The sequence below is a fragment of the Aphis gossypii genome, chromosome 2 (genome assembly GCF_020184175.1).
Source record: "Aphis gossypii isolate Hap1 chromosome 2, ASM2018417v2, whole genome shotgun sequence".
NCBI lineage: Eukaryota > Metazoa > Arthropoda > Insecta > Hemiptera > Aphididae > Aphis > Aphis gossypii.
The window spans coordinates 5403599-5428605 of NC_065531.1; the positions used below are offsets into that span (position 1 = coordinate 5403599).

Consider the following 25007-nt stretch of genomic DNA (forward strand, 5'->3'; position numbering starts at 1 on the left):
ATAACCTAACGTTTCATGTATCGCGGAATTCACATTTACTAATACATTCTGAAATGTCATTATTAAAGCTGTAGACAATAAAAACCTTTTGACGTGTAGTTATCGGATAAATAGGTATCACGTTACACATTTGTTTCATCTATTGTACATTTTTTTTCTTGTTTTTAATTAGGTATACTTCAAATAGTATTATAATTATTACATGATAATAAGATCTAAGATTAACTAATAAAAATTGTTCCACTTGTTAATGTGTCTACCCACTACCCAGTTACTTTATTTTTGTATTAAATAAAGTAAAAAGATTCTAAATAATAATATGTTGATTTTAATTTACTATAGTGCCATAAAATATTATTAATTATTATTATCAATTTTTTTTGTGGATAGATACATTACTCAAATTGTACTCGTACACTTCATAATATCTACTATAAATATGCATTGTATGTATATTATGCATATAATAGAAATTAGGAATAGTGAATGTCATAAAAAGTAATTTATCATTATTTATAGTAGCTCGGAGGTGTTAAATAACGCCATTTTACTTTATATAGTCAATAATAGTAATATTTTCATTCAATTTTCTCAGTACAATATTACATTAGGTCGAAAAAGATTATTAAATAATTTTTTAAAAAAAACTAAGTTATAAGTTATATTTAAAGAGTAAAAATAATAATAATAATATAATTTAACTAACGACATACATAATATAGGTAGTATCTGAAATAAAAAATACAGCATAATTATTAACAGTAAATTATTAATTAATTTTTTACAGAGTAATAATATAATCTATTATGTATTATATATTAAAATAAAAAGTTTAATCATTTTTGGAAGATATTAAATTGTATAAAAAAAAAAAAAATTTGAAAAAATAATTCAAACTATATTTCACAAAATTTAAATCATTTCCATCCTCGTGTTTTAATTAAATGGTGCAGAATAACTTAAGTGTATCTTGTCAGGCGAATAAGTGATTATACGAGTCTGCTTAAATTAGTTTATATGTTCATTTATTAATTCATAATCACTAAGGGCAGGTACCTACTACCTGATAAGTCCTCCACAATAATATCTTGTGAACCTTTAGGCGACTGGGATCTCGTGTCAATTAGCCAAATGGTCGTTCGCCGGGTCAAAGACGGTCCATACCCAGTCTGTTACTTACGCGACACTCCCAGATGTGCGTTTGAATGTTAACACCATTTCCATTGCCGAGTCTCTTTACAGGGGCATACCTCACACCCACAAAGGAATTCAGTTACTCAATAATGCACATTGTGATTTTGTCTACTCTTGGGGCAACCCAATGGGATCGGATACGGATAAAATAGATTGCATGTTTAAGCCCAGCAGTGGGACTGTTAATGGTGATTCGAATATTGAGTTTGACTTTATTGTAACGCCAAAAAAAAGTGTAAGAACTACGGCACTGAATTCTAATGAAATACAAGTGATCCAAAATGTATTGATTTTGTCTAGGGCCATTTAAGCAAATGCTATATACCGTGTTTTGTACAGTGCAATGCACTTGCACCACAACAGATAAGTCTTGAATGTTGGATAAATGAATTCAGCGCTACAGTGACATATGTCAACGTATGTGGTACACAATATAGCATAACGTGGCAAGACAAGTACGTACAATAATTCATCGATATTTTGTTTTAAGTTAATAAATTAACAAATTTTACAAAGATATAAAAGTTTGTCAAAACCACTAATAATTCTGATTTTCGTGATAATATTTCTATTAAATTTTGTAAGTAGATAATAATAATAAAATCTATCTATGGATGAACAATTCAATAATAATTTAATATTATAAAAATGACATTGATTGTGTTTAGTAAATATTAAATTGCAGTTTATTTTATCCATTACTTAAAAATAAGGTTGTTTAATAGAAATTACTGCTTCCATGTATACCTACTGCCAACAGCAAAATTAAATACAAAAAGCACTAACAGAAATTCAACAAAAGTTTTCTTAACTAAAATATAACGTACTAATAAGTCTATGATCATTATTGTTTTCCTTTTATAAAGATTAAAATATCAAAATATGATTCTTTGTTCAATAAATAATTTAGATTTTGGAGAAATGTACTTTTTTTATATTATTTTAATACAAACACGTATACATCACGATAATAATAAATTTAGTTTTAAATTTTCAACCACATGAATGACTTTTGACTTTTTTTACATTGACATAATTCTGTTTAATACATCATTCCTCGTTAGTTATTATTTAGTTACCTAGTTAATTAACCAAATATCACTTAATTTGTACTATAATTTTTAACAATAATAGTAGTGAGTATTTGATTAAATTTCTAAATAGACGTTGGAAATTGCTTATTACTTTTAATGACTTATAGTTATAATAATTTAATTAACATGCATATTAAATTAAACGTCATTTAGTTAAGTACATATTATTAACTCAACATTTAATAATAATTTTCAAAAGAAAATTTATTATTTTAACGTTCTAGACAGCATTGCTTATTTTCACATTTATGTTTATTAGTAAAAAACAATGGATTGTTAATACAGAACAAATGGAAATTGATTTATTAGAATCCGAAAGCAATCAAACTTCAATAACCAAGTATTTAAATAATTCTGAAATGGAAAATGTAGAAGAATATGAAATCGAGTAAAGTTACAATAAAAAAAAAAATATTTACTTTATCAAACGAGTCATAAAGTTCTAGATAAAAACCCAGAGCAACACTGATCTATTATTATATTTCTCTCAATCTTTCAAATCCTTATAAGATTATGTAGACAATATCAACATTCAACAGTGAATACTAAACTTGTAAATATGGACTCATATTTCATTAACTTTCTTCAATTCTTATTACTACCTGTTAATTTTAAATTTTAAACTTATGGAGTAACCTAATTAAGCTAATTTTTAAAATCATTGTAAAAGTAAATAAATTTAGAACTTTAATCATATATAGCTACATGACTATTAAAAAAGTTTATAGTACATTAAATAATCAAAAACTATAAATATGAACCTATACATAAAAAAATCTTCTTACAATAATTATATAACCACAGTAAACGATTATGCGAGTACGCATAAAACTTTCTAGCTCGTTGAGCATAAAAGCTCTGATAAAAGCTAACAGGGAAACCATAAAATGACCGGATGCGATTGCGGTGTATAGGCCGGAAGACCAGGAACCGACCAAATGGCGTTTTGGAGAATGGCCGAGACGTGACACACCGTTATGCTCACCGTTGGTCGAACAATTTCAAAGAGAGCTGGACTACTACCATCCCGTTATGGCGTTTAAAGACATAGAATGCAATACAGGCACTAATATTCATATTCGATACAATAGGCGATAATCTATTTTATGTCTTTATTCTTAAATGTTTAGCTATGGAACAGAGTATAACAATTCAAAATACTACGAAAATTCCTTGTCAAGTTAAAACAAAAGTTAGATATTATGACTATTCTACACCGGGCAGAATAGAAAGTGAGTACACATGAATATTTGTGAATTAAGATTACAAACTATTATCGAACCAAATAAATTTAGTCGCTATAAAACATAATAATAAGCATATATGAAGAATACAAATGTTTTTTTTCACTGTACGAATATATCTATAACAGTTTCACATTTAAAAGAGTGCAAAGGACTTGAGGGAGACTATAATAACCCCATAACAACATATAATATTAAGCATATTATTATAAGTGGGGACAAGGTTTTTTTTATCGTTGTCCAAATACTATGTCATCCAAATGATTGATGAGAACGGGTAAATACCCACCTATTAAAATTACGTATTTAATCACTGAATTATCGCTTATTTAAAATTCCAAATAAAATAAAATACATACGTAGGTAATTATTTTTTTGTTATACAGAATAAAATAATCTAAAATTATAATATAAAATTATTTAAAAATGTATTTATTTAAAAATTAGAAACATGGTTAAAATTTTATCAATAACTATATATTTAACAAGAAAAATTCAAAATTTCAAAAAACGGATTTATTATTTTATAAATGTTTATTCGATATACCTATTTATTTTATTTTATACTTAATTAAGTGAAATGAGTATAATAAAACTAATTGCACAATGTAATGAAAGATAGATTATCAAATAATAGGTTTACTATGACTGATTTATTATTCTCTTTTCGTAATGTATTGTTAGTTCAATAATAATATAATAAGTATTATAACCATCTTAATAATTCAAACTGCAGAGTATGACATTAAGGATTAAATTATAGACCATGCAACCATCTTACACGTTCCAGAACTCACAGTCTTCCTAATCCAACAGATTACCTTAGGTACTCCTAATAACAATTAATTAATCATAAGAAAAAGCGATTTTTTTTTTTCAGAAAATAAATGTATTGTCTGGTAAATTATTTTATTTTTTAAATACACAAGACATAACAATAATAATAATATAATGAAAATTTTCAATTTAAGCTAGTTATGTACAATTTAAGTTGTTATGTAATTATTGTTATTAGTATCTCAAATTGATACCAAGTTTAACTAGCTGAGTATTTTTGTATTTTCTTCAGAGGATAGGCATTTAAATTTAAAAAAAAAGTTGATTAAAACGCATATCTTTTCGTTCTTGATCCCGAATGACAACTGTACTGATTAAGATATAAAATAGAAATGGCAGAAAGTCAAAGAAATCAGTGCAAAAAACTAGATTGATAAAATAATGTGTCTCAGTGATTTTTATTTACTACATTATATTTCTAAAAAAGTAACACAATTTTTTTTCCACAGAATTACCTTAACTAGTTTAATTTATACTTTTTACTGTATATTCTGGCCAGATTTACAAAAACCTATAATTTATTAATTCACACTAACCAAATTCTGTAATATTTCATACACTTACCAAGATACGTTTAATAACTATGTATAATGTTATTATTTACAGTAATAATTTTGAATTTAAATTAATGTAGAGTATGTAGAGTATATGCACTCATGTCCCATCATTAATGATTATACAAAATGATATATAATAATAATCAATACAAAACATAATAATATTTCACATTTCATGCTAAACCATTTTTATTCATGGTAAGTTGTATTTACTGTCAGACGTCATTTCTAAACATTTTGTATGTATGGAGGTTAAATGTTAATAATGTATACGGAATAGATTATGTATAGGTAATGTAACTTGTCCATTCAAACCACACCACATAATGGCTATACTAGCCGGAGTTTTTTTTTTATTATTAAAAAAAACTTTCAAATGAACATATATTAACAATAATATCAGTTATAGGGTATTTTTCCGCGTTTAAGTAAATTCTCATTAAATAATATTATTTTTTAGGCATGTACTATATTATAATTTATAAAATATTACATATCTTTAATTGCTTATTTTTTGCTTGATAAAAAATACTCTTTAGTTCTAGTCTATCTATTACTAACTTTTAAATGATAATATACTGTATTTTAAAGACATAATTTTAATCAAGAACATATTTATAAGTAAGCTCCTATAACGATTTATTTTAACTAAATATTTATTATTTTTGTAATATTATGCCTAATTATTAAAATATTTTTAATTATGTTATTATGTACAATGTATGTGAATTATGATACATTATTTTTATTATTATTTTATTATTACATAATATCTCTATAAATCTTGTATTTTAACTATAAATAAAACTATGAAAATACATAATTGATTGTGAGACAAATATTTATAGGTTAGACAAACATATAAAATATGCAAAGAACAGCTGTTTGCAGTTATTATTACTTATACTTGATATTTTATTAGAATGTACATTATATTATTGTGTACTTAAACGTAAAGAAACATTATATAAACAAGAACTAATAACAAAAGTTAATTTCGACAACTGCTGTTATAACAAAATGTAACTCTCTTCTGAGTATTGTTGTGAATAATAATAATATTTCAACTTTAATGATTACAATCATATTCCATGTATATAACTCCCTCCATGCTAAATTCGGATTTAAATTTAAGAGCTCTAGTAACATTAGAAAATATCACGAAAACGGATAAATAAATTATTTTAACTATTCTGTTACAAAGACTAAATAAAAATATATACATTATAAATTTTTGAAACAAAATAATGTTACTATGTACTTTTTTTTTATGTTCAACTTATTTATATTAAAAATATTTCTTACTCGAAGTACATCTTATTTTCAAGTTAATCCACTTAACAAGCAACATTTAAGTTCAATCAGAAATTTTCTTTTAATAATTACATAATATTCTTTAATTTAACAATATTTTTAAATATAATATTGAGTTTTATAAAAGTAATTTTAATCTTAGTCTCGTCATTATGATTAGTACAGATGTTATTCTTAATTATAATTTATCATAATATTTAGATTTTTTTAAGTTGGTAAGTACAGGTATACAGTCTGCAATACATCATTTGACTGAATAATAAAATAAGAAATTTAAAAATTATAATTTTATTTACTTCGTAGACACCTACGAAGATAGCATGGGAATTGCATCGAAAAAATGTTGTTCAATATGGATAGAAAGAGATGACAACATTTTAAATGGGCAAGATGAATTCAAAGTGTCCATATGGGTGTTGGCCACGACTTGGGGACGGTATGAGGACGTGGTGACTATTGAATTACACGTAGGGCTCGATATTCTACCGGTCATCCACATACCACTCATCATCAATGCCATTACGTTCCCTATAGAATTCCCTTTAGCTAAAGACGTTCACAAACCAACCATCAAGTAAGTCACGACATTTTCACAACGTAATTCAATTTTTAGTCAACTGGGACAGCAAACAAAGACAACGACTACTTATATGAAATATCTCATAAAAATAAGTATATCATTACTGTGTCATATTTCTTTTTTCAAAACTACGCATGTACACTGTACAGCATCAATATGAAAAATATCGGGTTTTTTTTTAGAAAACGCTTTTTTAACTAAGTGTATTATTCCAAATGAAAACTATTAAATAATAACCTATTTTTATTCAATATTCGTTTTAATAGTAATTTATATACCTGGATAGTTACTATAAATTTAACACGTGAAAATTCTATGAAATATAAATGCACATAAAATAATTTAAATTAACTCCAGATTCAGTTAAAGAAATAATTTTGAGATGATTTCAGTTTATTTTTGTATTTAAAGAACATTTTTTAATTTAAAATATGAATATTACATAATTTATGATAACAGATCGTATATGAGTTTCAAATGTATAGTGTAGTTTAAACAAGAATAAAATATATAATATATAACCAATTATATTTTATACAACTTCTATAATATATAGTTGTTATATGCTCCAGTTGTTTGAAGTATGTTAAATTTACAAACGGTTATTTTTTATCAAAAACTATTTAAGATAATTAACTGAATATTATGTTATGAATATTAAGTTTTGCCTATTAAATTTAATAATAAAAAAATAATAACAAAATTTTATGTTTTAAACCAAAAACAATGGATAATTTTACTATGTTAAATTATTTTATAAACTAAACAGTAACAAAATAACCAAAATACATGTTAGGCAAAGATGTTTTGTTACAAATTTCAAAGTATTTCCAGGAATTTTCAAAAGTTTTTGCATTTCTCCGAAAACTAACGGAAAATATAAATAATGACCTTTCTAAAGTACCATCTGTGCTCAATACAAACCTATAAAAGGGTTATACAAAGGGTTACATGAAACTTTTAGAGAAACTCATATTGAAAAAAAAAAAATGTTTACTTACATGTTAGCTAACTGAAAAAAAATTTCATCCATTGTAAAACCAATATATTCTTCACTTTACATAAGTTCGCATTAACAAAAATACATAAATTGAAAGAGAAAATTCAAAATCATTATGCTTATTGAGTAGTATGGTATAAGAGTATATATTATTATGTTAGCGTTAATGTATGAAATTCTATAATTCTATAAAATAACTAGTTATTATGAGTACTTTCAGTTAATGTATTGAATGAATCCATAAATACATACGTCAACTAGTTACTCTACATACTAAGTAGATATTTTATAAACTAATAATAATGATTTATTTTTTGTATTTAAAACTTTTTTTTTGAATCTGTAAATAAAATATAAATAAGTCAATGCTGATTTATACAACTTCAATTTATTAGGATTATTAAATTATTGTAATTACAATTTTTATTTACAATTATTATTATTTTTACAAATTAAAGTTTATTTATTAGTACATGAACTTTTTGGTTCTCAAAAAGTACCTTTTATTGAACATATGCACTATTTTTTGGTACAATTTTGTTGACATGTGCATTTGAAAAATCCTTGACTATTACCTAGTGATTGGGATTCGGATGCCTTTCAAATACAAATATTTTCATCTGGGACGTCACCTAGCGAATTAAACTTGCTTGCACATAAACTAAATTGTGACCTTGCCTAAATTTGTTTTAATTACCGATCTTATTATTTTTAATAATAAAACGGCTACGCCAAAAAATATTGTATGTTATCTACTCCAGTATCGGCTATCTACCAAACGATGACTAAAAATTTTATACATTATCGAAAACCCAACTGGTATTCTAAACGAGTAAACCCGTGCTATTTATATATTAACGAGCATATTATTTATGAATTTTATGGAATAACTAGTTATTTAATAAAATAACGTGATACATACGTTAACGCTAACATATATAATATGCATAGAAATTAAATGTATTTTATGACTATTGCATACCACCCTATAAATATTAAGTAAGTAACGCTTTTATCTTATGTGATCTATTATTTGTTAAGCTTCAGCCTTTATTCAATGGAATCAGAAAATCGATTACAAATATTGAATAATAGTGAAATTTCGGTTAAAATATCTTGGCGTATGTACAATAAAAGTAAAGAAAATAAACCATTTGGAGTATTAATTGACACATTAACTCCCGACCATCCAGACCATTGGTCTTTCAGAATCACTAATTATGATGGCTTAGAAAATCCTCGATATTTTAAAGTAAGTAAGATATTATTATCACTTAATCATTCAACAAGAAAACATAATTTGAAGTTTTAAGATGCCACTTTTTAACTTTTTAAATTATTCGCATCTCTACTATAATAATGTATATAATTTTAGATTTTAAAAAAATATACATTTCTATTAGTTAACATTGAACACTAGTAACATATTTTTGTTTATTCAATCTATACAATATTTCTTGAATATTTAATAAGAAGTATTTTTAAGTATTAAGTATTTTTTTTCTAGCATTAAAAATTTGTCTATCTGTGCTATATTCAATTATTACTCATAAAAAAATGCATAATACAGATTGATAACTTCTATTTTAATAAAAGTATAATCAAAATGCATTATTTACAATGCTATAAAAATGAAAACATGTTTATAAAAATCTTAAATTTTAGTAAAGAAGAACTCAATATTTCCACCTACATTATGTAATTAATGTAATTAAGACATTGAGACGATAATGTATTTAAATTGTTTTAAAGAAAAGTTTCCACTAAAAATATATAAAAAAAAATATACAGAAATTCATTACATGTGATATAAACGTAATATAAAAATACCAACATCAAACCTCTTGCTATAATCACTATTCTAAAAGCGTGCATGATTAATCTATTTTCAGCAAATTAAGAACGCTTGACAATACCACAGTTTTTGCTCTTAACCTACATTATTTTTTTTTTACAACAGAGCAATACATATTAATAAACACCTATAAAAATCAATGCTAAAACCAATATTAATATACTATACAAACTAATAAAAACTGTTTTATAAAACCAAATTTCAATAACAATTGATATATAATATATATTATATCACCTTATAGCTAATTTTAGATTCTGAGCGGAGCGAGAAATGTATTGGTTTTACAATGATGTTTATTTCTTTTTTATTCTTTTAATACTTTTTCTCCCCCTAAACTTGCTCAAAAGTACAATTGTAGCATATTTTCTGAAAGGTAATGTTCTTGAGCTGGTACTTTAAAAAAGTCATTTTTCGATTTTCAAAATTATGCTCGAAATAAAAGCTGTTAAAGAGAAAAAATGTACAACTCTACAATTATATAATATAAAATAATTACGGCTTTGTTTATCACCATACAAACGAATAAAATTAAATAAAAAAGATCTCCTCGTTCGCTCAGAATCGTTTTTTATCGAATGCAATCATATTGCATTCAAATCGAATATCTACAGTAAAATTACACTATCCTGTCCGAGGACCGAAGGGACGATGGACATATATTCCACTACCGAAATGTGCTGACCTACTTTTTTTATATCTTATTTAACAATGAACTTGTATTTTCATAAAATAACTATTTTTTTTCAGATTGAACCTATTATATTGATATTAGAACCAAAAACATTAGGATATGTAACATTTTCTTTAGATCGAACTAAAGAAATATCCATAAACCATGATGAAAATTATATAGTAAATGGAAAAGCAGTTGGAATAGTGACTGCTCTTGAACCAGCTGGGTAAATAATATAAGATCTTACTTTAATTACAATATTATACTTATTTATACACACATTCAACATAAAAAATTAATTATTAAATTTAAATTCTACCATGTTTTTTTATAAAATAATACACATTTTTTCATTAATAGTAATAACACTTTATTCATAATTTAAAATTTTTGAGTGTTAACATTTATGGAAACTAATTGCTTAGTGGTAGATATAATGATATGATCAACATCTAAAATTACCAATAGCATTATTAATTTGTAAATTATACACAACTATAAGTTCTAACACTTTTTAAAGTATAGCTAAACAAAAATAAAAAACTTTGAAATTTTACTATCAGCAAATACTTATATCATCTACTGTTATTATTCAAAAAATATCAAATTTTCCTTAAATAATAATTATTTTGTTTCGAGTCTTAAATATTAAAATGTATCACTCGTGATATAATGATAAATTGGTATATAATTTTAAACTATTTAAATAAATTAACAGGAATAGTCATAATTCAAAACGATATCTATCCAATATTTATAGAAGAATAAATAGTACAATAATATTTCTGTAATTATTTCAGAGAATATTGCATAAGAAAAGATGGATTTAAAATGAAACCCGCTATTGTTAAGCTTTATTCTGAAACTAGACATTCGATACAACCAAACTTAGTCATACGAGAGTTGAATAATATTTTCCAAGTAATAAAATATGTTATGTGTCATTAAAAAACAACATAAGAACTATTTTAATGGGATAAAAAACAATCTACGAGGCATATGTTGTATTGTTTTTTATTGCATGAACGCATCATTTATTCTTTTACTTCCTTCTAAGAAAAAATATCTTAATCAAATACATCAGTGGATGATACAGTTGTGATAATTTTTAGGTGTCAGCGTCGCAAATATTCAACTCTCAATCCCAATGTTATACAGAAACTCGATTGTTTAGCATGTGTAATCACTTAAGATATCCTGGAAACATTTCGTTCGAAATCAATAGCCCATTCATCATAAAAAGTTTAAGATCATTGAGATGTGGTATTCGTTCCGGAAAAGCTAATATTTATTTGTTTCATCAGGATTTAGTCGAAGTATGAAATTTATTACATAATGTTTTATTGAGTTCTGATTTTTGATTAAATATTATAAAGTGATATTTTTGTTTAAAAATATCAATTACCTATATTTACCTTTTTTTAACGTCCCTCTCATGATATGTTTAATTTTTATGATATTCTTTTAGATCGAACTGCAACTTAGAATAGATATTAAACAAGTTTATATACCGAAAATGCCAACAAATCTATTACCCAGAAAATACGAAAGAATGGGATATTTAAGCGCTGTTTATGAAAATAGTTATTTTAAACCTAAGGTATTTACCGCAAAAAAGAAGTATTAATCTTAATATCAAAAATTATTTTCAATCAATATTGAATTTATGATTAAATTTAAAAGACAAAATTATGGATTAATTACATGTTTCAAATCTATTATTACTAGGTATTCGATATAATATTATTATTATTTTGAATAATAATTAATACATTTTATTCACAAATTGCATTTAAAATTGTATATATCTAACTTATATATAAAATATTTTAAGTATCTAATGCAAATAGTAATAAATATTAATTCCACAAATAATTTAATGATTTATGTATTATGCTTTCCAGGGACTTTAACAAAAGTGTCACTCATTAAATTTAACCCATATCAAGTATTCTTTATGTATTTTTATCTCTAGGGTATACAGATTATTAAAAATATTAGTATATCTAACTATATAACATTTATGTATTCGATTCTATATATTTGTATTAAAAGTTAAGACTTTTATAAAAACATTTGTGTTAAATCTTGGACTATATTATATTTCCAATAAAATGATATTTTTATAATATTTTGTCCAAAATCCAATTGAAAGCTATTATTTTCCAAAACAATTGGCTATTTCCCGGATTTCTATTCTTTATAACTGCATAAAAAGCATCCGGTTAAGGTTGAATCGAACTATACGATTTCAAAAAAGAATGGGTTACCACAATAATATATTATATAAGCATATTTTATTTATGAACATGTACTCGTAATAAATGATTATTCCTTAGATATCATATTAAAGGTGTATTGTTTATTTTATACTATAAAGCACCAAAGTATTCAATAAGGAAGATATTTTATTAAAATATATTAATTAATTAATCATGATAAAAAAATAGGCGTATTTATACTTTATGGAATATTATATATTTAATTTCATTATTTTGATATTTTATATTGCTAATAAAAAAAAAGAATCATATTTAATATAATAAGACTAATATTTATATATTGTATAATATTATAATATATTATATTTGTTCCTATAATTTTTCAATACCTCTTTAACAATAATTATATATATATTTATATATTTCATCTAGGATTTAATCATTGTACATTATTTTAACTTAAAAATAAATATGGATAGGCCATATTATGAAGAGAAATTCTTTTATCAAACAACACTCATTATTTCAAAATCTATTAATGTTTTTGAAAATATTGTTTTTACATAATTTTCAGTCGAAATAAAAACATTTTTTTCAAAAAATTATATTTTTTTAATATTTTTTATCGTTATAATTTGTTTATGGTTTTTACTTTTTTGAATAGAAATATACATTTTTAATTTAATATTCTGAAACAAAATATTTTTCAGAATATTTTGATAAATAAAAATCGAATTTTAGACAAGTAGCTTTTACTTATAATAAATAATAAGTTTTTAAAGTTTATATGAGCATAGTAGTAGACAAATATTTACCACTTCCCTAGGCTTATAACGCATAAACTACTAGTCCAAACTTTGATATTTTATGTATCAGAATACTCAAAAAATATTATGTTTCAAAATATGAAATTAAAAATGTATGTTGTCATCTAAACAAGTAAAATATTAAATATTTAAAAATAGTTTTATTTTGACTGGAAACTATGTAAAAACAATATTTTCAAAAACGTTAATAAATTTCGAAATGTGATAAATAAAAGAATCATCCAGTATAATATATATTATTATGCATCATATTAGTGAAACGCTAATACAAAAACAAACGGATACAAAGTTGCTATCTATCAATTTAATTATTAGTATTCATGGTAGATACGTGATAGTATGGTCTTTTGTTTAGATGGTTGCAACATTCAAAATGCACATAGACTTTCCCATACTAAAACTGTCAACGGACTACATAAATTTTGGTCAAGTGGTCGTAGAGGAAACTAAAAGCATAAACGTGATGTTATCTTCTTATTCAGGTACACGCATATATGCTCACACAGACTAACAAGTGAAATAATAAACGTATAGATTAACTTTGCCGACCCGGTTTCCACCTTGTTGGGCATCAAATCGCCTGTGAGCTCATCGTTCGATGGTGTTTGCTTATACGATTTTTTGATTTTTTTCTAAAGGTCCTGAACGTTTTGTTACGCGCTCCGTTGACAAAGTATTCACAATATCACCACCAGATGGTGTCGTATCGAATAAGCCAATCCCACTTGTAATCTCGTTTAAACCCAAGTGAGTTCGTTTTAATCAATTTTCAAAACAATTTAATTTAAATTTTATAAAATAGAAATTATATTTATTAAAAATCGTAATTTTTTTTTTTAAAGATCAATTTCAATATTTGAGTGAACTAATTCATATTAAAAATTAATTTATCAGTGTTTAATTATAATATGTTATCTATTTTTTTTAAACCACTCGTAAAAAAAAAAGTTAATAAACATACTAATCTCAGTATAAAGTAAAAGCACATAAATAATTTATTATATTATTTCCAAAAAAAATGAATATTTGTAATTTTATACTTTTATTATTTTATTGTATTTGATCGTCGTTTTAAACTAATAGCTTTTAAAAATCTTGAAATAATTTTCTATTCAAAGTGACTAATATTCATCATCATTCACATGTTCAAAGTCAAATTTAATGACTTGTAAAAAGATTTAATGCTGATTGAATTTATCGAGGAACTTGTGAACAAAGTTTTTATCATTTTCTAAAAAACGTAATTTGTTTTTGACATTTTAATGTTAAAAAGTTGAGGATAAACTTAAAAGCTTTTTCCAGATCACTCTTTTTCATAAGATTAAAAAAAAAAAAGCTATTAGTCAGTATAAAACTGTACAGTTACAAACTGGTGTTAATGTCTACAAGAATACAATGTAAGATCTACTTTAAAGTTTTAATTAAAAGTAATTAAAAATTCAAACTACCACATATCATACATTAGTTCAACTGTAAAATGTTTAAATTTGTTACACTCACAACTGTTGGACACACAGAAGTAAATAATTATTAGTGAAACAAATATTTTTATTTAAACTATATCATACACTTATCTTAATTTGAATCCATATAAACTTTAATTCTGAATAATATAATTTAAGAGAGTTGAAATAAACCACTTTTAATGAGTTAAACATAGGCTATACTATGTGCTTACATGTGCGTACATATGAAGTATAAATGATCATTAAAGAGTATGCTATACGACAGTGCTACGTACCATTGCTACTCTTGCACTCAAAAGTTACCATCGGTAGGTGAATTATTATTTATTTTTTATCACGCAAAAATTATGAAATGTAAAAAAGAATCCGTTTATAAGTATAAAAGTTTATTCGTATGTACACTCATAATTTTCTAACGATTTCAATAAAATGTGATCATAGCATTTGTTTCGAATACAACTTTATATTATACTAACTGCGTTCTTACTCTATAATTACAACATTTTGCATATTATTTCAATCATTATGAATGGTATTTTTTTAAATAGGTAATAGTATTGATAAGTGATTTATTATTTAATTTGCTATAATATTGAATTCCATGATTTGAAACTATAAATTAAACATGGATACATTTAATAATAATATTACGATTTATAGATTCATGTAAAAAGATCTAAGACTAAAAGAATAATCATTTTTTTTTTTAAATTTCTGATATTCCGAGAATTTTTTACTCAAAGCTTGGAGGAAATTCAAGACGTAAAATATAACAACGATAATAAATATTTATATCATTCTTTCGAGTTCCTTAAAATGCTCCGATAAACATTGAAAATATTTTATAAAAAATTCAACTATATATTTAACACTCGCTGTTAACTTGTTTTTATTCATATATTATATTTCATAACTTAAAAAAAATTAAAAAATGACATATAAAAATAAAATTTTATAAAAGACTGAAAAGACTGACCAATATGGCATTATACATATACAATGTATGATTTATTTCTTACAATTAACATTTTTTTTTTTAATAATAAGAAAAATAGTTATTAAAAGGATTTTTTTAGAGATCAATATATTATCTTTACATACCAACGTGCTGTTAAATCAATATAGGATAAATATACATACTAACCATAATAACACTTTTATAACAATTAACAGTTTGTAATAAACAGATAAAATAATAATAAATATTAATATATTTACTGTAATTCTTTTTAGCATTATAATACATATTGTTTATTTTATTTTTATTAAAGTAATTAATGTTTTATGTTCAAGAGCTGATGAAAAGTACTTGAAAAAGATTGAAATTTTGACAACAATACCCACGGATGTAATTTTTCTCGAAGTATCTGGATTAGGGATAAAATAATTTCAGTGTACAAGCTTATGTAGTATAATAAAACATTTTCTACTTACTATTTACACTTTTGTATTTGACCTAAAAAGTTTTAAACGGATATATCTCTGAAGCTCAAAAACATAAAATATAGAGTAATACAGTTTACTAAAGTTTTTCCTTTAAATTTTAAGTGCTCATGAAAAAAAAATATTATTAAATAGTAATATACGTCACACTAATCTTTTAAAAATCGTTATATATTTTATTAATAAAATGTTTACAAATGAAAAGAGGTTTCATAACAAATACTTACACTATAATTATCAACGTTTTCTATAAACTACTTTAAGATTTTAAGTAAAAGAATTAATGTATAATATATATATTTTTACTTCTTCAAGTTTCTAATAGCGAATAGGATAATTGATATTTTGGGGGTTAACAGTTAAAATTATCAGTATTTTTCTGAATGATAGGGAACACAACAAAAACAATTAACAAAACACAGAAATGTTGACACTACACCTGTTTTTGATAAAATTGAATTGTTTATTTTGTTATAATTAAAAAAAAAAAAAATGATTAGATAGAAAAATTTAGCCGAATTTCAAATGATTATAATTTTCAAAATAATTTAATTTATAAACTATTGATCTTTAATTATTGACTCGATAAAAATTCTAGACTATTAATTCAAGATCCTATATAAATTATTTCTGTATTATATCTGAATAAAAATATACTAGTATTATTTTTTTATATGCATTTGAAGTTTAAATTTGGATGAAATTATATACTTCAACGATGAATAATAATTTTTATTGCTTGAATATAATTAAAAACATTATCAAGATATATGTTTTTATGGATCAATCAACGCTAATTAATCTAATTCTTGAATTTTTCAAACACCGTTCTTTTAAATTTGTTTTATTTAAAAATGTGCAATAAATAATAAATTCTGAACAATATTATTAAATAAGTAATAACAATTATTAATTTTAATTTAATTGTTAATGACTTCCTAGATAAAACTTTATTCTAGTAATACGACTTTGTTTTAAATTTGAAATATAGAAAGGTGGCATTTTAAATAATATTTCATTTATTTATGTTATACTTATAGATTTTACACTATATTTTTACATCACATTAAAGCATTGTCAGATAAGTTGTTATCATAGTATCATATTATTGGTAACTTATTTTAAATTATTAATATTCGAACAATTTGACTGCCTCACAAGTTTTATTATACCTAGTTAAACTAGTAGTAGAGCACTTTAATAAATATTATAAAATTTGAAAATGTACTAAAATATGGTACCTATCTAATAATTCAATACATATACTGTATAATCCAGTACATTTTCATATAATAATTGTTTTCATTAGCACCTAATTAAATCTTAACGAAATGTTGTCTTAAAAAAAAGTTAATCACAATTTACTTTCTAAAAAAGTGGAAAAGTGTATTATCGTAATGTACTTACCAACCGAAGAGTAGATATCAAAGTAAAAACCACCTAAAACATATTTAAAATTATAAATATTATTATTCAGATCATAAAAAATATTCAACTAAATATTCTATAAACAATGGAGTAGCCGTGTACAAGACAAAGACGTCAGTTCAAACCTCACGCATTAAATATCTATAAATTATGCACACTAAAAGATTATAAAAAATTAATTGAGTAATGTACTATAATTAAGAAAATTGAATTTATCAATATTCAATCGATTATATAGAACAAACTATAACATATTTAAATAACATAAAATATAATTTATTTTCATAAAAATGTATTGATTTGTTTAATTTTCTTTTATAGATACTAAAATTATATATATATATATTATGTTTATCATTCAACTATGATTACTTTAGCGCTCATTAATTTCTTTCACTAATAATGAAATATATATTTTATACAATGTTGTTTAGTGTACATAACATATTTAATTTGTTTTTCAATAGATTGATTAATTTATAGTATATTAATATGCATTATGCATAGTTATTATTTAAAATATACGTTAAATTCATTAATTACATAAATGTTCTACTTGAAACCCTATTTAGTAATTTTAATGGTTTCACAGAATGCTTTTCTGCCAACTATTGCTAACCATTGCCAAAAATATTTGATTGTATAGTTTTTCAGATGTCCGTAAGTTAAAAATGGTATGAAGATAGTTCATGTTATTGGCACTTATTCAATACTCGTAATAACAAATGTGGATAAGTATTAGCTGTTACGTCATAAATAGGTTAATAAGTTAAAGTAATCACGAGTAATTATTCACCAAATAAATGCACAATCCAGTAAATATCATATTTTGAACGTTTTTACAAGTACTTTTGTCATTTATCCAATAACAACATTTTTTTTTAAAATTAAGTGGCTGGTGGATTAGTAATTACTATGAAAGTGGAAAATTTTTGAAAATCATTCTAGTTTTCAAAAATGCTATTAATCCAATTTTGTTAATTAAGTTCACAGTTTCTTAATTAATTAAATTCAACTATATTTAAAAACTAATTTTTATAAGATACAAGCATAATCAATAATTTAACCAACTTAAAGAAATACTATTTAATTTTTTAAATTATTAATATATTAATAATATTCATGTTTGTTACTTTTAGTATAATTTTAGCATATATTTTATAGTAGTATTTAATATTAAAAAAAAAAATACACAAAATATAAAACTGTAAATTTATACTAATTTTAATTAGCTGTCATAAAAACATAAATAATTTAAAAAGTTATTAGTTTTTGATCAATAATACATTAATACCACAGATACAAAATGTATATACAAAAATAAAAATATTAGTAGGTACCTTTACTATTCACGACCCTTTAATATCTCAATATTATGTAGAAACAAATTTATTAAATTTATAGTAATCTAATAAGTATAAACTATATATTATATTGTTATGACCATAACATTATTTGATACTAAAACTAAAACGTAAAGCGATTATTTTTTATCAAGAACTAATATATTCAGAAATAAGCTAAGATGAGAAATGTACAGAAAATAAACGTGTATCTGAATACTAATAAACTCCATAATTATATGCAAAGCAATTTTTTCAAAAAAACACCCCGATACAATTATACCATCCAAACCTTGTCAATATCTTATGTAATATTTACAATATCTGTTTACTGATTCGAATTCTGCCTACGTATATTGTTAGGTTATGCCATAAGAAGTAACGTTCTGGGTCATGAATCTTGCATTGTAAATCATCATACAAATATTCACCACTATCGCTCATCTAGAGAAATAATTTTTCTGCTTTCATCCGTGATTTGTAGTCTTATTATGCATCAAAAAAGTAGAATATGATTATAATATCATGTTTAAAATAAACTCAATTACACGATGAATTGGCAATTTTAAAATATACACAAGGAAAGTAATATTATGTTAGAATAATATCTTGCAAAGCCTTTACACCCGCGAGGTTAAGACAGCAATCGATTAAAAATTTTATATATAAATATTTAATATGTTCAGTGTATCATATAACACACCAAAAATCATTGTTTTTGATTTAAGAGAATTAATTTTAATATTTTACAATATACTATATTTCCTTTTTACATACAAAATGATTTGTTTGAGCCTTTTTTCAGCCTTTTGACAAAAATAAAATTTTTGCCGAATTCGATATTATTTTATTCTGAACTACTATCCTAAAATCTTTTTGAATATTATAAGTACAAGTTCCGGAGAATTACAGGTTACCGGAAACAGATGAAGGTAGGATAAAAAAAAACTAAACTTTATACTAAAGAAATTAATTTTTATAATTTTTATAAAAAACAAAACTAACATTTAATAATTAACCTGTAATTTATTATAACAATATAATAAATCAACAAATCAATTTTAGAAACATCTAATGGTCAAAACCTACGGAGGCTTAATCTTAATAAAATAAAAAATAGAAATAATTAAAAACTAGTTGAATAGTAATTATTTTAAATGGTTTGTTTTATTAATTTTTCAAGTTAATTTTTGTACTACCGTGTGTCATAAAATTATAATATAGCCTACAATTAAACTTCGAAATAATTATTGAAATATTTTTTGGTGAAGGAACAAACTTTTTTTTTATTTTTTTAAAACAGTCGTATTTTAAAATTTGATATCTAATTAGTCAATGGATAAACTACTTTTTAATAAAATACTACATTAATATGTGATATACATATTTTTACGATAATGTCACACTTAAATAATATAAGTACCTACTTAGACACTAAAATTTGCAATTAGTAGGTATTTTAAGTAGCCTTAGTATAATTCTACCAAATGTATTATTAATTTGAAGTTTATGTAATATAATAAAATAATGTTTAATCATATAATATTAAATAAATGTATACCGTTACATAATTATATTTTCACAGCCAACACATATTGTGTTAATTTTGATGATTCTGTCACTTAAAAATATACTTAATTAACTATTTTAGATGTATAATTAAATTAATAATATTGGCTTTTTAATAACATACTTTGATTTTATATAGAGTAAGTGCAAAATTAATAAACTTTTATTAACTGTGTAATTATAAATAATACATTTTAGTTTAACATAAAATTGCATACTATTAGTTAATTATTATTCTTAACAAAAATTATTAATGACATTGTATCTAGTACATAATGAATAAATTCTATAGAATATTAATAAAGTAAGAAAATTTGCGTTATAAAAGGTAAAAAAAATAGCTCTTAAAATTACAGTTTAAAGAATACATCAATTATTATTATTTGAATATTTTTGATGATGCCATTTATTATTAACTTGAATAAATCATAAAAAATATACTATTAATTAAGATATTATTTTCAAATTATAGTTTAAAAAAAATTGTATTTATATAATTACATTACTTTTTCATTACACATACGCCTCGTATATTTCAAACGTAAAATAAAATAATTTTCATCTTAAGCTTAAAATGTTAAAAACGGTATTAGGCAAAGACTTTATTTTTATTTTCTTCAACCTTTTTGTTTTGAATTTATTTTATAATAATATATGATGAGAGATAGATTAATATGTTGTACCTCAACCTTAATAAAAATTAAATATTTAAAACTCCTATAATATAATATTTAATAAATTTGACCTATTTATGTGCTATGTATATAATTTTAATACACTAGTTATATAGTCCACCGGAAATAAAATAACGTGCTAAATAAATTATTACGATATTGATCCGTATAATAGAAAAGACTTGTATATTTAAAAATAAGCATGTATAATTAAATTTCAGCATATTTTCTTTATAATATTAAATGGTTTTTTTTTTTTTGTATAAATTATAATTAGTTAGTAATTTGTATCAATCATCAACATTTGTATGGCATTAATATAACAAAAAACATAAAAATAAAAATCTGAAGGTAGGATTCCATGTATAAATATGTATCTATGTATTCCCTAGCTTACCAGCTTAAGTAGTTTTGAATCAAATTGTTTAATTCCAATAATTAGTATAATGAAACTTAAAAAAAATATTAATAATAAATCGCTAAAATTCATGAACATTCCTAGACTAAAAATCATTTGAAAATGTTTTGGATTTTTATAACAATTGGCGTATAAGTTTATAATAAAATCCTGTTCATAATAAATTTCCAATCCACAAGATGAACATGAAAAATGTACGCTCATAATTTTGTTCACCAAATACTAGGAAATATAAATTTACAATGATAAGTAATCAACAAATAATATAATTTTAAGAAATCATTATTCAACTAAAAATATAATAAATACTTTTTTAAATGACCTATTTATTTTACTTTGATTAAAATATACATCAAATTCAAGTACGTCTAATTTTTAAGAAAATATAAGATAAAATTTAACTTTATTAAAAACTTACAATATTCTCTTGTATTTTCTTCTATAATATTAGGTTTTTTTTATATTTCAATAAAAAGCACTAAATTTTGAGTAATGTTAAATTTAATAAAACAAAATACGACTGTAATTTTAGTTAGTTTTAAACTTAATTTAGTTTTTTTTTTTTTAACGCATTTTTTATATAACGTAGAATAATAAATAATTTACTTTACTGCCACTTGTGTATGTACGAGTATTCATATATTCATTCAACATTGGCTCAAAAAAAAAATATATATATAGAAATCTGTAGTACTGTGGAAATAGCTAAAAATTATGACGGTACTGGTTCAATTTTCGAATAATGATTTCATATACTATTCCTTAATGTATCAGCAATTTAACAAATAACCTCATCTAAACACACAAATCATAAAATTCTACACAGTGATGCTTTCATTATATTTCAAATGGATAGTTATCAGAATTTTCTAGCGCAGTCGGGAAATAAAAATTAATATTGGTTTATCTTTTACCGCCATAGCCATCGGGTCATAATGGCAAAACTTTTTTCCTCATGCTCCACTTCTATTCATCCCCTTTTCACTGGTTTTCCTATAACTCGATAAAAGGTCGAAGGATGAAATGAAATAATGTGGACGGTGGTGACAACGAGGCCAACTTTTTCTTGTCGAAAATAATAGCCTTACACTATCCACACAAGGTGAACGTTTCAAAATCGAATTTATCCGCACAACCTCACTCTATACAACTAACGCAACTACGGAAATATAGGTACAGCCATAAACGTATAAATTACTTTTAAGATTAAGCGAATCAAAAGTTTTACCTAAAGTTTGTTTATATTAGTTTATATATCAACTCATTATAAATAACGTGATTTTGTAAACCACCTTTTTCGATTTTATAACATTATATTACACATATGTGAAGACCACAAATCATGTTTTTCTATGTTAATCCAAATATATGTATTTTCCTTAAACTTAATTTTTTGATTTATAAAAGTTAATATAATTTTGTTTATGCAATTTTTAATTTTATTTTTCATTGAGAGATATATACTACCATAATATGAAAACATTAAATAAACACATTATTCATTTTAATATATTATTATCATCACGTTATTTTTGCAAAATTCATTTAAATTTGTAATAAGTACCACTTATTTCAATATTTTTGTACCTATTAACAAAGATTATGATACATTTCAACTTAAGTTATGAATTTTATATATCTAATGTTGTGTTTTAGAATAATCACCTTGTATTATGAATACTACAAAATATTAATTATAGTTTATAAAATCTCAACTTTAACATTCTGCACTAGTTAATAGTTTAATAACGAAAGTATAAAATGAATGTTAAATATATAATTTAAAACAACGTCTTAGTTTGCATTATTTAAGAGAACACTTTGAGTAGTTTAATTGTTTTTCTTCAAAATGCTTAGCTTGATAATAAAATATTTGTACTTAACAGTCAATATAATTAATTTTTGTTTACTTTTGATAAATATATTACGATAATTTTCACCGTCTGTACACATGATTGTGAAAAATTAAAAATATTTATTTCTCCTAGTTTGTTATCTCATTTTTACAGCACTGTAAAAATGTTAATCATCAATTAAATGTTCACCAAAATAACAGCAATTTATCTAGATACGTAAATAACTCAAGATAATCTATATTATAAGAAAAATCTTATTATGTTTATTTTCAATTATTTTATTAATAAATATTAGTTTATGACATACTAGTATTTTTTGTTATTTCATTTTAAAAACTGTTTTATGTTTTTATACTATGTATTAAAAACTTCCTAATATTCTTGTTTTCTGTATTCATCTATAAAAGCTTTCTTTTCCACACAACTTAAACAATAGTTGTATTATATACAATAAATAAATTGTTTAAAGTATTTTTGAACAACACTCCTCTCAGAAAAACTCAAAAGAAAACTTTACCTAATGATTTCATGATACACTATTTTAGAGACGAACAGATAATATGTAACGGTTAAATAATTTAATGCGTTTACATATAAAACTTATAAATATAAATTACTGTATACTTACATGAATTTATAATTTATAAAGGAGTAAAATCCACTAATTTTATCACTACATTTTTATTTTTAATGAAATATTTCTATACGATTTGAAATAAGTTGAGTATTTAATTATTATATTTATAAATTATTATTGCATATTAAGCTTAAATTGTTTAATAAATAAATTTAAACAAATTCAATTTGATAAATAATGAATATATTTTTTTTTTAAATTTAAATTAGTATTAAATGTATACATATTATGTATAGAAATGTAATCATATTCGTAAATACTTATTTTACTGTTTGTGGCCATGGGTTCTGATGAATTAATAATGAGTACTATGGCTACGCACTGAAATAGACGAGGATTGTTGCTCGATGATAGTTTATGATAATATAACGTTTTACACAACTAATTGTCAAAGATACTCGGCCTATGTATCATATTCATTGTTTAACCATTACGGGGTTAAAATCTCCAATTTCTGTACAACAGAATTTTCGATTTAAGTTAAATTCATGTTAGGAGCTATGTAAATAGATAATGTAATTTATATGTACCTTATTTAATTTATAAAACTTAGAATGTTTTTTTTAACAATTGAATATTATCGATTTCTTAGATGAAATATACTTTATCTTTAATATTTAAAAACTTATACGAAAATTCGTCAAAACTCACTACCATATTATCATTTATATTATAAAAATAAATTTATACTGGTTAACACTAAGTATTAATATTGCTCAATAATACTTTAAATAACTATATACCCACACTATATTGATAAGGTAAACTGTGCT

General features: G+C 23.1%; 2 protein-coding genes across 2 annotated transcripts in view; one reads left to right on the forward strand and one right to left on the reverse strand.

Annotated features, from left to right (window-relative positions):
• LOC114129790 (uncharacterized) overlaps positions 1 to 16302 on the forward strand; it is a 22981-nt gene extending 6679 nt beyond the window's left edge. Inside the window, exons 5-18 of the mRNA XM_027994628.2 lie at positions 1103 to 1429; positions 1495 to 1649; positions 2548 to 2676; positions 3203 to 3351; positions 3419 to 3520; positions 6544 to 6814; positions 8862 to 9072; positions 10426 to 10577; positions 11152 to 11272; positions 11464 to 11667; positions 11820 to 11951; positions 13756 to 13882; positions 14039 to 14147; positions 16160 to 16302. Coding sequence (XP_027850429.2) covers positions 1103 to 1429; positions 1495 to 1649; positions 2548 to 2676; positions 3203 to 3351; positions 3419 to 3520; positions 6544 to 6814; positions 8862 to 9072; positions 10426 to 10577; positions 11152 to 11272; positions 11464 to 11667; positions 11820 to 11951; positions 13756 to 13882; positions 14039 to 14147; positions 16160 to 16253 — 2283 coding nt within the window. The 3' untranslated portion in view covers positions 16254 to 16302. The remainder of the gene's footprint in view (positions 1 to 1102; positions 1430 to 1494; positions 1650 to 2547; positions 2677 to 3202; positions 3352 to 3418; positions 3521 to 6543; positions 6815 to 8861; positions 9073 to 10425; positions 10578 to 11151; positions 11273 to 11463; positions 11668 to 11819; positions 11952 to 13755; positions 13883 to 14038; positions 14148 to 16159) is intronic.
• LOC114129789 (TWiK family of potassium channels protein 7-like) overlaps positions 1 to 25007 on the reverse strand; it is a 101430-nt gene that overhangs the window by 68105 nt on the left and 8318 nt on the right. The window contains exon 2 of the mRNA XM_027994627.2: positions 17717 to 17749. The gene's annotated coding sequence lies outside the window, so the exon portion shown is untranslated. The remainder of the gene's footprint in view (positions 1 to 17716; positions 17750 to 25007) is intronic.